The 13,283-nt window shown below is 36.1% G+C and overlaps 1 protein-coding gene across 1 annotated transcript; it reads left to right on the top strand.

Annotated features, from left to right (window-relative positions):
- Positions 1–3,541, top strand: LOC107571755 (pseudokinase FAM20A-like; the record flags this gene model as incomplete). The annotated part of the gene is made up of 3 exons (XM_016258117.1): positions 1–558; positions 3,194–3,387; positions 3,479–3,541. Coding segments are annotated over exons 1-3 (586 nt in total), but the record flags the coding sequence as incomplete, so codon positions are not given.
- Positions 3,542–13,283: the final 9,742 nt, after the last annotated feature.

Below are 13,283 nucleotides of genomic sequence, written 5' to 3'. Positions count from 1 at the left end.
GGAAGGTGCAGCTGGAATGTTGCCTGAAGCTTCAACACAGAGAGAGAAAGAGAGAGCAAAGCAGCACTGTGCTTCTCTGGGTCAGATGCAACACATGGAATAAGCGGAGAACACAACACTGGTCAGAACAGAAGCTGCAGGATTTGTCGATGAAGAAGCGGAGATCATTCTCCCAACTTGACCAGCTTGGAGGACACCTCGACCCAACTGGTCCCTTCAATCTGTTGACATGAGAAGAGATCGGCTTCTGGTGGCCGTCACTTTGGTCACCCTTCTGGCAGCAGACATCCATTTCATCCTGCTTCCCAGACTCAGAACCTGGTATCAGCTGCCCAGAGAAAGCTGCTCGTGCACCGACAGCAGCCTGGAGAACGGAGCCGCTGCGACCGTCCCATGGACCACGAGCCAGAATATGACCGAGCGAGGCTCTAAGCTGGAGCGGCTCTTTAGACACCCGCTCTACAACATCCGTCTTCCAGAGCTGGGGCCCGAGGAGCGGCTGCTGCAAGAAGACGAGCTCATGAACTACTGCAAGAGGAAAGTGAGCCGCTGGGAAAGGTGTGTTAAATAATGTGACGTGATTATTAGGAGGAACGCACTGAATGAATCGCGGGGATGGTCGTTAAATCAGCTTCTGTATAGACACATGAGTGTTGAAGATTTCCAGCAGTGTTTAACACACGTTGACCATAGGGGGTAAGTTGTCACAGTGGCAACCTGTTGCTTATTGATGAATTTTAGAAGATGTTTTGTTTAAAAAAAACACTTCCGTTAGTAAAACTTAGGTGATGCATTGACTAGCTTTAACTATAACAATTAGCAATGCATTTGTTACAGTATTTAATTAATCTTTGTTAAGGTTAGTTAATCAAAATACAGCTATTCAGTGTTAGCTCAGGTGCTTTAAATAATATTAGATGATACAATTTCAATAATGTATTAATAAACATTGTAATGAACATAAATGCTTTAGCAGTATTTTTATTGCTAATTAATTTGATCTAATGTAGTTGATTTATGTTAACAAATGAACAGAATATTCATGCACCAAAAATGGAAATATAAAAGCATTGTTTTAAACTGCTTAAAATCAACATACAAAGAAATATCGGAGAGCTTGAACTTACCTGATATTAATAAAACTTTCTTTTTTTAAACTTTTTTCATGAGAGCAAAATTCAACGCTTGTGCATTTTATTGTTTAATTTTTCACTCTAAAAAGTAAGAAATGATGAAATGAAATAGCTCCAGTCTCCTCTTTATTAACTGTTTACTTCAGTGACATGGTGTCTTTATGGCGACATCTAACTTAACTGAAGTAAATGATGTTCAAGTCTAACTTTAATTGAGCTAAATACATTAGTTTACACCAACAAAACTAAATGTAAGGGGCATATCATGCAGAAATAGTAACAGGTTACATAATATATTTATTTTATTCTATGATAGACTAGTTTATAATAGGAGAAATTAAAGCATGTTTGTTATTGACAACCTAAATATATATATATATAAATATAATATTATATTATTAAATGATGCCTTGGTGTTTAAATAAGTAAAAATAAAGAAGAAATATAATATTTATTTATTCATCATTATATGAACTCATATAGTAGTGTATTAATATTGCTATGTGCATAAATGCATTATTATACCTTTGTGTTTAAAAAACAAAAATAAAGCAACATTTTTATTTTATTTCTTTAAATAAATGAATTATTATTATTATTTATTACTATTATTATTGTATTAATTCTAATAGTATTACGTCTTTTTATTTTAAAAATAAAGTATTATAATATAATATATATATATATATAAAATAAATGATTATAAATTTAATTCAGTATTTTTATTGTAACTATATTCTCTTAGTAAGACAACGCTGCAGAATCTTTGACTCAAAGGATCGCTTTTTATAGCAGAACTCCCTCTCGCTGCCCCACAGAAATGGTCTTTTCAGTTGTTTTGTAGGTTATGTGTTGTTTTATAGACAGATCCCTCTTTTAATCGCACGGGCCGTGATGCCGTTCAGTTGAAGTGCAGCCAGCAACACAAGCGTCTCCCACATGATCAGAGCTTTGCCAGAAACCACCCACTTTAATCAGGACGCACTCGTCCAGAGCTAGGTGCTTCAGAAGCTGTGGGTTTGTCGGTCAGTGGTCAGCGTCTCTGATTGCGGGTGAAAAACAGCTCAGAAGTCTATATTTGTGCTATATTTCTGAGCATAACCCTGCTGTGTGAACGCACCGCTGGAGTCCTGCTAAACATTTCTGGAGTTTATATTTGTCTCGTATGTTGCTCAAGCTGATGCATGCACAGGTCATGGCTCAACGGCTAATATTTGCTCTAAAAGGATCAATGATCTGTGACGTGATTCTGTTTCTGTATAAAGTATGTACAAATTATAAAATGCATTTGTATAAATAGAATACAAAATGTATTAAAAAGTTGTACAGATGCATACAAAGTAAGGTTACACCAATAATAGTGATTATATACATTATTATTATATTATAATCCCACCATAAATTTCTTCTCGTTATCTGGTTTAGCTGAATAATATATCACATTATGGCAGAAAATTGGGAATGTGTGAATGTCATTTCTTTCAATGACATTTAATTATTATAATAGTATTATGCCTTCATGTAAAAAAATAAAAATAAAGCAAAATTGTACATTTATATATTTAAATGTTTATTCTTGTTATATTAATTCATATTATTATATTCATGCTGGCTTTTAAATGCTGTTAAATTTTATAGACATACTGTACATATATATATATATATATGTGTGTGTGTCACATATACATACATATACACACACACACATATATATATAGATGCATGTATGTTGACGTGTGTGTGGCTTGGTTCTACAGTAATAAAACATAAACTCTCTTTCTATGGGAGCCAAAGAATTCTGTCAGCAGATTGCTGAGGCTTTGGATCTGAAAGTTTCCTACGAGTGCAGACCTGTGCTCGCTAGAGGAGCTCATTATTTTAAGTGCTAATAATACCTATCTAGGTTGATGACTTAAAAGAGAGCTCACCAAATGTGCAATTTCTACTCATTTCATTCCAAGTTTTGTGTGGGAAGGTAACTCTCTTGTTTAAAGAGGGGGAAAAAATTCATTATGATGAGAGATCAAATCTCCAGTGCCAGCTCTCGTTGTCCCGTACAGACTGAAGAAGACCTACATCAAGGCGGCCGCAGCTTCAAACATCACTGTACCCGATCATCCCGTGACCTTTGACCCCGAGGCCAGCTGGCTGCAGTTCCATCTAGGGATCAATCGCTATGCGCTGTATTCAGGAGACGACAGCAGCATCGACAGACTCCTGCGAGACATGCAGACAGCCCCCGTCATCAGCGCAGGTCATGCTTTCTCAAACCAGAGAGAAATAACCCTAAATCTGAAATATGCTATGCACGATCTCATCCTGCAGTATTGCATTGTGTCTGACAGATTTCACTCAGGATCAGAAAGCGCTGAAGGGTGCATGCGACTGCTCACAAGGTAAATATATATGTATATATCAGTGCGGTCAAATGATTAATCGCATCCAAAATAAAAGTTTTTGTTTGCATAATGTATGCATGTGTGCTGTGTATATTTATTATGTATATATAAATACACATGCATGCATATATTTAAGAAAAATGTTACGTTTATATATTAAATATATTTATTTGTAATATAAATTATATCAATATAAATATAGACGTAAATATTTTCAAAATATATACATGCATGTGTGTGTATTTATATATATATATGCATAATAAATATACACAGTACACACATATATTATGCAAACAAAAACTTTTATTAATCGCGATTAATCGTTTGACAGCACTCCTTTTTACACTATTTTTCTGCTGTAAAAAAGTAACATAAAACATTCCAATGTGCATAAATGCATACAAAATAAAAACAAATATGATGGCCACTTCTGAGTAAGAACTTGTGGGAATGTCAATTATGAGGCGATACCTATTACTTAGGTCAGTACGATTTTATTTTATTTTTTTAACAAATGAATGCGTTTATTCAGCAAGGACGCATTAAATTGATCAAAAGTGTCAGTAAAGACATTTATAGTGTTGCAAAAGATTTCTATTTCAAATCAATGCTGTTCTTTTAAACTTTCTATTCATCTGTGAATCCTGAAAAATAAAATGCATCACGGTTTCCACAAAAATATTGTGCAGCACGACTGTTTTCAACATTGATAATAATCAGAAATGTTTCTAATAACCAGCATATTATAGTGATTTCTGAAGATCATGTGACACTGAAGACTGGAGTAATGATGCTGAAAATACAGCTGCGCATCACAGAAATACATTACAGCTTAACACATATTCACATAGAAATTGGCTGTTTTAAATAGTAATAATATTTCACTATTTTACTGTATTTTTGATCAAAATAAATGCAGCCTTGGTGAGCAGAGACTTTGAAAAACATTTTAAAAATCCTACCAACCCTGTGTATATAAAACATGTATGCATAGTTTTGTGAATTAAGTAAATATAACCTTTCACCATAATATTGTGAAATTCAGAGTTTTACAATAAAAATTGCATGTATCATCTTCTAAAATGTAATTTTTACATATGTTGTAATATGAATGCATGCATATATGAAATGTTTACTTTTCATATAAGTTGAGGTAATTTACAGTTAACCATCATACTCACCTAGTTTATAATTCAATACTTATTTTACCCGCTGTATATATATGTATATATATATAGATATACACTCACTTCCAAGATGTAGGCTAGAATCTGTGATTCCTAAGTACAGTGAATATCCACACCGGTGCGGTGACATTCACCTCAAAACATTAGATTCATCCGCGCTGGAGCGCTGCCGGTGCACACCCACGTTAAGAAAATAATTCCACAAATAACTGCAATTGCAGGTTTCAAACAGAGATGGCAAAACTTGCGGACTGCAGCTTTAAAAGCTTATTGATATTACTGTATTAAAAGCAGTGGAGTAGAGTATTGTGAGAGCTGAGATTACCTGCATCTGATACAGCATTCATTCTTCAGCTCAATCTCATATTCACAATAAAACATTGGATTGAATGTCCGTTGAGCAAAAGCGATATCTTTGTCGTACTATCCTTTCATCTGTTAAGGGTGAGTTCCGATGACAGTGCTGCTCAGTGCAATTGTTGGCTGCGTCTTACAAGCTGTTGTTGAAAGTAAAAATAACTCCCTTGTTTACAACCGCGTTTCAGTTTCTTTCAATATAAGGGTGTACTCACACTAGGCACAGTTGCCTTGAACCAAGCCCAAGTGTGATTATCCCCCTCCCCTGCTGGCCTGCACTCACACTTGCACTAAACATTCCGGGCCGGTGCACGCTTACATCATGTACGTAACCCAATCTCATGAAAGTGCATTTCAATGGCACGATTTTCTGTTTGGCGTACTATTTATACGCAAAAATTTACTTTGGCGTGCATATGATACGCAATGGTTGGGTATAAGGGTGTGGGGTAGGTGGATATATGTACGCCAAACTGCATATGATATGCACGCAAAAACTGTGTATTATATGCACGCCAAACACATGCGTATCATATGTATAAATAGCACGCCAAATAGAAACAGAAATTCATTGCAGCTGACATTATAGTGAAAGAATTTGCAGCTTTACTCAAAAAAACTAAAATTCCTGTTCATCAATATGAGATCCAGACCCGTTATAAACCTAAAGATACTTGATTTAATTAAATTAATTGAAAAGTGTACTGTAGTAGTAGTAATAGAAGATGTTTGCGGTCGTAATGATGACTGATAATATTTCATAAACAACAACAGCCATCATAAAAGTTCAGTCAAAAGTACAAAAGCTGCGCTCTGATATACAGCATAGAAGTTACATAAAGATGATGAGATTTTGCCAAAACTATTTGCTCTGGAACAAATAATAGATGAATGAGACCAAAGATTGCCTGTTGGATTTACCCAAAACGAAATATATCTCATGTTTACCCACAACATCCGCTGATGCACTGGAGCTCACGTCTCCGAAAACATCTAAGCACATTTTCAAATAGACGCTATTTTTATTAATAGACCATCTAAACAAGCACATTCTCGCCCAAAAAAACTCTTAAAACTACATTCTGTAACACAAAACAGTATTATTTTTAAATTTATAGTGGATTGGGCGGAGTGATACGAACAGTGAAATGATTGTTGGAGTTCTGTTATCACTCTAATATCGCACTCTTATCAGACAATCAGATTCGAGGAACCCTTATGACTGTTTTTGTGCTCCAGGGTCACATATATTAATGCATTCATATATTTACATAAAAGTGAGTTCATACAAAAACGTCATTCTGAGCCTAAATCATGAAATGTCTGAGGTTCCATTTTTATATGGAGGAATGTGGATGGTGACTTATACTGCAGAACTCACCATCCACTTCTACTTGACTAAAAAAATTATAATATAAAATTAGCTATTTTTATGCCTATGAATTGACCCTTATGACTGTTTTTGTGCTCCAGGGTCACATATATTAATGCATTCATATATTTACATAAAAGTGAGTTCATACAAAAACGTCATTCAGAGCCTAAATCATGAAATGTCTGAGGTTCCATTTTTATATGGAGGAATGTGGATGGTGACTTATACTGCAGAACTCACCATCCACTTCTACTTTATAAAAATAGAAGCTCGGACATCTCTTTTTTTCATTTTTGGGTGACTATCGCTTTAAGAATGTGCACCGAAACTTACCGAAGTATTCTGACGGTCCTACCCGGCCGGGCTATTTTAACATGGGGAGTCTATGGGACTGACTCTCTTTTGCAGCAGCCTCTAGCGGCCAGTTGATGAATTACAGTTTAAGTCACTTGCGTGTTGGCTTCACGAGAGAGAGCGCGAGGCTGCTGCTCGGTTATAACAGCACTTTCTGCATTCTCTATAGTCTGCACTACTTCAGTCAACTAAGCGATTAAGTGGAGGCGGGGCTAATTAGCATATTCATGAATCGCGTCTCTAAATGAGATGCAAGTCATTTTAAGAAATTATCATGATGGAAAACACTTAAATATGTCATCGTGATTATTAAAGATGGGTTTTAAAGAATAAAATTGGTGACCTCAAGTTGAATGGTTTTGAAAAAAGGTACACTGAGTTTTGTTGATGTCTGAATCATTTTAAAGACATAATCACTGAATGTGTTTTGCACCAAATCAGTGCTACATGGTTTCACACAGAGTGCTGTTGTAAGAGTTTTTCAACTTTAGTGAAGCATTGAGAGATTCGTTTCTGGAATTGGGGGAAAAAATCTACACATTTACAAAATTGACAGGTTATGACCCAGCAGCGCGGCTTGATCCGCAGCCACTCAGGATGACAACGAACAGGCCTATAGGGAGGAGGTGAGACAGCTTGTGGATTGGTGCAACACAGATAACTTGCTCCTGAATGTAGAAAAAACAAAGGAGATCATTGTTGATTTCAGGAAGAAGCAGCACAGGCACACAACACTCATCTTCAGTGACACTGCGGTGGAAGTAGTCAGCAGTATCAAGTTTTTGGGTGTGCAGCTCACAGATAGCTTGACATGGACCGTTAACACACACACACACACACACTCACACACACACACACACTCTTACATTACACACTCACACACACACACACATATACTAACATATTTCCATGTATTTCCATGTCTATATTTATATTCATATCATTTATATTATAGATAAATATATTTAATATATAAACATAACATATTTTTCTGAAATATATACATCCATGTGTGTGTATTTATATACACGTAATACATATAAACAGCACACATACATATATTGTGTAAACAAAAACTTTTATTTTGGATGCGATTAATCGTGATTAAATCGTTTGACAGCACTAATACATACATATATATATATATATAGATAGATAGATGTTTATTTATTTTGTATTTATTTATTTAGTTAGTGTTATTTAATGAGTTTCAAAGTAAGTCTTAAGGTTGACTTGTGAATTTTGCTAAAACAATTAAAATATTGAGTAATTTTATTTTTCAGAAAAGTGTGGCTTTTAATAAACAAGTAAAGTAAAATATCGTAAGGTTATACATTTAAACTTTTTTTTTTTTTTTTTATCTGCCATGTCCATTTTAAAATGATTAAAAAAATCCAAAAAAGTCCATAAAAAGTTTATTATTAGTTGTTGTTGTTGTTATAAAAGATGAGCAGTCACTGAATATGAGTTTTTCTGTTATGTGATTAATTTGCTGCATGTGCTCACATCAGGAGAATAATATACTCCAGCACACAGACGAGAGAGAACTACACGGTGGAGATGTCAAGCTCTGGTCTCGCAGAGCTACCCGGAAGAAACATCACTAGCCTACTTTACAATTCTAATGTCGTCTGCTCTCTGTGGTTTCTTTTATTATAGCATTTAGCAAAAAGTTGCGTAAGATAGGAACTATGTTTCCTGCTGCTACGAACACGAAAAAGGTAGCTATTTTCTATGCACTCATAGTACTCTACGTAGTAATCTTTTTTGTTGTTGTTGAGTTTTTACACTCGCTTTTCTTGTTGTTTTATTATTGGATATTTTTCTTTAATGCACTTACAATGTATTAATTGTTTCACATGCATATGTGTATTTTATTCAAATCTTATTTGTTATTATCTGTGTGTTGTTGATGCTGTCTGTGTGTTCTGGAAGCTCGTGACACCAAAACAAACTCCTTGTATGTGGCTTGTGCAAACACACTTGGCTCCTTCTGACTTCTGTTGATATATTTCTATGTTGTTTGCAGCTTTGGCTATATACACGATGCACTTTCGTCATGACAATAAAGCTATTTGAATGACCTCTTGCCAGAGCTAATGACACGATAATGGCATTTTAAACGTTAAATCGCTTCATTGTTCATTACTAGTTCACAAACTTTCCATGGTTTCTGACTCCAGCACACAGACGAGAGAGAACTACACGGTGGAGATGTCAAGCTCTGGTCTCGCAGAGCTACCCGGAAGAAACATCACTAGCCTACTTTACAATTCTAATGTCGTCTGCTCTCTGTGGTTTCTTTTATTATTGCATTTAGCAAAAAGTTGCGTAAGATAGGAACTATGTTTCCTGCTGCTACGAACACGAAAAAGGTAGCTATTTTCTATGCACTCATAGTACTCTACGTAGTAAACTTTTTTGTTGTTGTTGAGTTTTTACACTCGCTTTTCTTGTTGTTTTATTATTGGATATTTTTCTTTCATGCACTTACAATGTATTAATTGTTTCACATGCATATGTGTATTTTATTCACATCTTATTTGTTATTATCTGTGTGTTGTTGATGCTGTCTGTGTGTTCTGGAAGCTCGTGACACCAAAACAAACTCCTTGTATGTGGCTTGTGCAAACACACTTAGCTCCTTCTGACTTCTGTTGATATATTTCTATGTTGTTTGCAGCTTTGGCTATATACACGATGCACTTTCGTCGTGACAATAAAGCTATTTGAATGACCTCTTGCCAGAGCTAATGACACGATAATGGCATTTTAAACGTTAAATCGCTTCATTGTTCATTACTAGTTCACAAACTTTCCATGGTTTCTGATCGGAGTTTGAGGGCCCCTCTGGAGGAGGGCTCTGGCGCAGGGCAGTCACAGGGTCAGAGCGCGCATGCGCGGTGTGCGTCAGTAACGTGAGCTAGTTGGAAACATCAGTGAAGGGAAAGGTAAGGTTAGACTAGCGCGAGATAAAGAGCAGCTGACGCGTGTGTGTTAGAGATCACATCACATATCGTCCTGTATTTAGTCACCTGAAGTGTAGTACTGTGTCGCGTGGGAACTCAAAGCTGGAGTGAATCTTGAAGTGGTCTCGAGATGCGGCCTGTGTTTGATTGACAGGTATGGGAGGCTGCGTGGGGCGCGAGCGCTCGGAGTCACGTGGACACGGCTCGAGGAAGCGCGGAGGTGAGGCTCTTGTGCATCTGTGCATCTGTGATGCTGCTTTGCATGTTTGCTTCCCTGTGTGGCTTTCTTCAAAGCATGCAAATATCAGGTGCGTTGACTTAAGCTGGTGTGGGAGCAACTGACACAACACACGAACCAATGTTACAAGCTCTTATGTGTGAACTTACCAATGGCGAGCATGCATGTAGGATTTTGATATATGCATCAATATAACACGAAAGAATGCTTGTTTTCTAATGCAAGGATTTATTGAGAATGATTATGTAATTAGTAAATATATGCATATTTCAGATGTGTCGAATCCCACAAAACTATACCAAAACTGAGCAGTGTCATGATGCTACTATGGTGAAATATGTGGATTATTACCATGCACGTGCCGTGTTTTAGGAATATGATAAGCAAACACTAGAGTGTATATCAAAGTGCAATGCTTTTACAATATACTTCTAGAACGAAATCTTAAAATGTTGTTTTTTTTGAGTGGTTTTAACTCGAATACGTTCATAATTCTTTTTTTGTGAAATATTCACAATTTGTGTGTTAGACTGATTTGTGAGTGTTTTTGACTTTGTTCATAAGAGAGTCAATTGTTTGTGAATCTGATTATTATTATTGGTAGTATAACTATAGTTTTTAAAAATCTTTTTAGAGAGTTATCTAAATGTTGGTGCTCTTTTTATTGTCTTGTACTTTGTGGCCCATGCTTTCTCTCTCACATTGCTTTTAGTTTGAATGCATGTTCGCAACGCTTGAACGGTTACAGAACCAAACGCCATAAACATGCTTCGTACAGCACTTGCACAATAACAGAGTGAGCCGTTGTGAAGAAGAGGGAGGAAGCGGGAACGTCTCGTGTTCCTGTAACGCAGATCTGTCGCGGCTTGTGTGAGTGTAACGAGAGAATTACAGAAGAATGCAACTTTATAGAGCTCCTGGCCTCCAGACAACGAGCGAGCCGATTATACGAGCTGCTGGACTTTGACAGTCACATTCTGCCTCGTCTCTTGCTGTTGTGGCTCAAGTCATAATCATAAAACGGAATAAGCTCTTTGACCTGAGAAGATTGTAATCACAAGTGCTCCTTCCATCTAGCCTCGTGTTGCGACAGCCAATGAAATTGCAATAAAATCTCAAAGAAACTGGCTTCTGGGAACGCTTAGAGTCCCTTTCACATTGTCAGTGGTCTCTTTTATTTGTGTCTAATATAAATAAATGTGTGTGCATTTCTCTGCCTGTCACTTTGAAAGCCCTTTTTTGGGGGATTAACCCTATAAATCCTGCAGTAGCATATGACATACACACTTTCCAAGTCCTCGAAATGATCAACGTGATCAAAACTTTGCTTAAAAACCATAATCTACTGCATGTCTCTGATTGATAGTTGAGTTTTTCTAATCCAGTAAAAGCACTTTTAGTGTAATTGCTTCAGCTGGAGCTTCTCGTGTCAAATTTAGACTGGTTTTGATCAAGTAAAGGTCAGAATAACTGCAGTGATATCTCCAGATGAACTCTTACTGCACTGAAGCAGCTCAGCTTTACTTGATTCTCCATCAATCATGTTTTAGAGTCTCAAATCTGATCCATTTGTTTTGATGAACTGTAAATGTATTAAGTGCAACATCAACACTTTGAACTGAACTAAATGACTATTTAACAATAATAGTTGTTGATAATGTTGCACTATTTATTCCAGGCCTAATGCAAACACGCAGAGTGTGTGTGTAATATTAAACATTATCCAGTAATGTGGCTCAGTCTATCATTGTTGACTGAAAGCAGCGGCTCTGTTTGAGCAGATGACCGCAGGGTCAGGAGGTGCTGTCGGGGTTTGCTGAAGGGATCAGTCGTTGGGGAGGGCAGTATTTGCAGACAAACCGTCATAAATACACAGCTTTTGCTCAGTCGTGGGAATATGAGTGAGCGGAGTTCACTTCTGCTTTTATTGAGATTGAGCTTACTGTACTGTAAGAAAAACATGTTTTATATGCATACTAATTAAACATTAATTTATATCTTGCTTAATTTTATAGGTAGTTCGTTCCAATTAATTATATTTAATAATAATAGGATCAAACTATATGTAAGCTTATATGTGAGGTTTCTTTTATTATGCTCACCGAGGCTATGTTTATGTGATTACAAGTACAGCAAAAATTGTGAAATATTATTGCAATTTAAAATAACTCATTCTGTGTGAGTATATAGTAAACTGTAATTTATTCCTGTGATGCGCAGCTGTATTTTCAGCATCATTCCTCCAGTCTTCAGTGTCACATGATCTTCAGAAATCAGTATAATATGCTGATCTGCTGCTCGAGAAACATTTCTGATTATCATCAATGTTGAACACAGTTGTGCTGCACAATATTTTTGCAGAAACTGTGATGCATTTTATTTTTCTTGATTCACAGATGAACAGAAAGTTCAAAAGAACAGCATTTATTTGAAATAGAAACCTTTTGTAACATTATAATTATACTGCTATATAGTATTTATATACCCAATATGCCGTTACACCATAATCATTTGAAAGCACTAAAGGTCAATTCTTATTTATTACACTATTACTTTACATTCCACTCAATCTCCTTTTTGTTGTCTCGTTTGTGAAAGTACTGATGGAAAATGCAAATGGAAAGTCTTTGTCGACCTACATTAGTGAAATCATACATGCCTTTGCTGCGGAACTGCACGCACATTTGATTTGAATCTAACCTCGTCATAATTCATCGGAATAGTACAATTCTGGCATAATGGTCAAAAATAATGTGCTCCACACTTTGATCCTCATGAATGATCGACGCCGTTATTCCAGGAAATGCTGTATAGCCTACGTTTCTCACGCATTAGTGTTCAATTCAAGTTTATAGCGCTTTTCACGATACAAATCGTTGCAAAGCAGCTTTACAGGAAATTAAGTTTCTACAATATATTTAGTGGTAGCTTATCAGTGGTGACTGTCAAGTTGATGTACATATGATACCTATACATAAGTAAAAATAAAAAAATAAAAAAAATAAAAAATACAGACTATACGGATGCTTCACATAATACTGTACATGTGCAAAGAGAAACATTGTAGTCAGCAGCTGGCTGGGGAACAGTGCAGATGATTTGTAGTGCATGAGCATGTAAACGCACCTATTACGGAGTCTTTTGTGGGATTTATATACACAAAGCAGTGTGTGTGAAAAGTGTCTAGTGCGTATAGAGCAGAGTATGTTTCTACAGATGGTAGGCCCTGTAGCACACTTTGAATTGTTTCAGAGAGGTTTTTTTTTTT

The sequence above is a fragment of the Sinocyclocheilus grahami genome, unplaced genomic scaffold (genome assembly GCF_001515645.1).
Source record: "Sinocyclocheilus grahami isolate Dianchi unplaced genomic scaffold, SAMN03320097.WGS_v1.1 scaffold1648.1, whole genome shotgun sequence".
NCBI lineage: Eukaryota > Metazoa > Chordata > Actinopteri > Cypriniformes > Cyprinidae > Sinocyclocheilus > Sinocyclocheilus grahami.
Note: the sequence above shows the minus strand (reverse complement) of the source record. Positions and strands in the feature narration are given on the sequence as shown.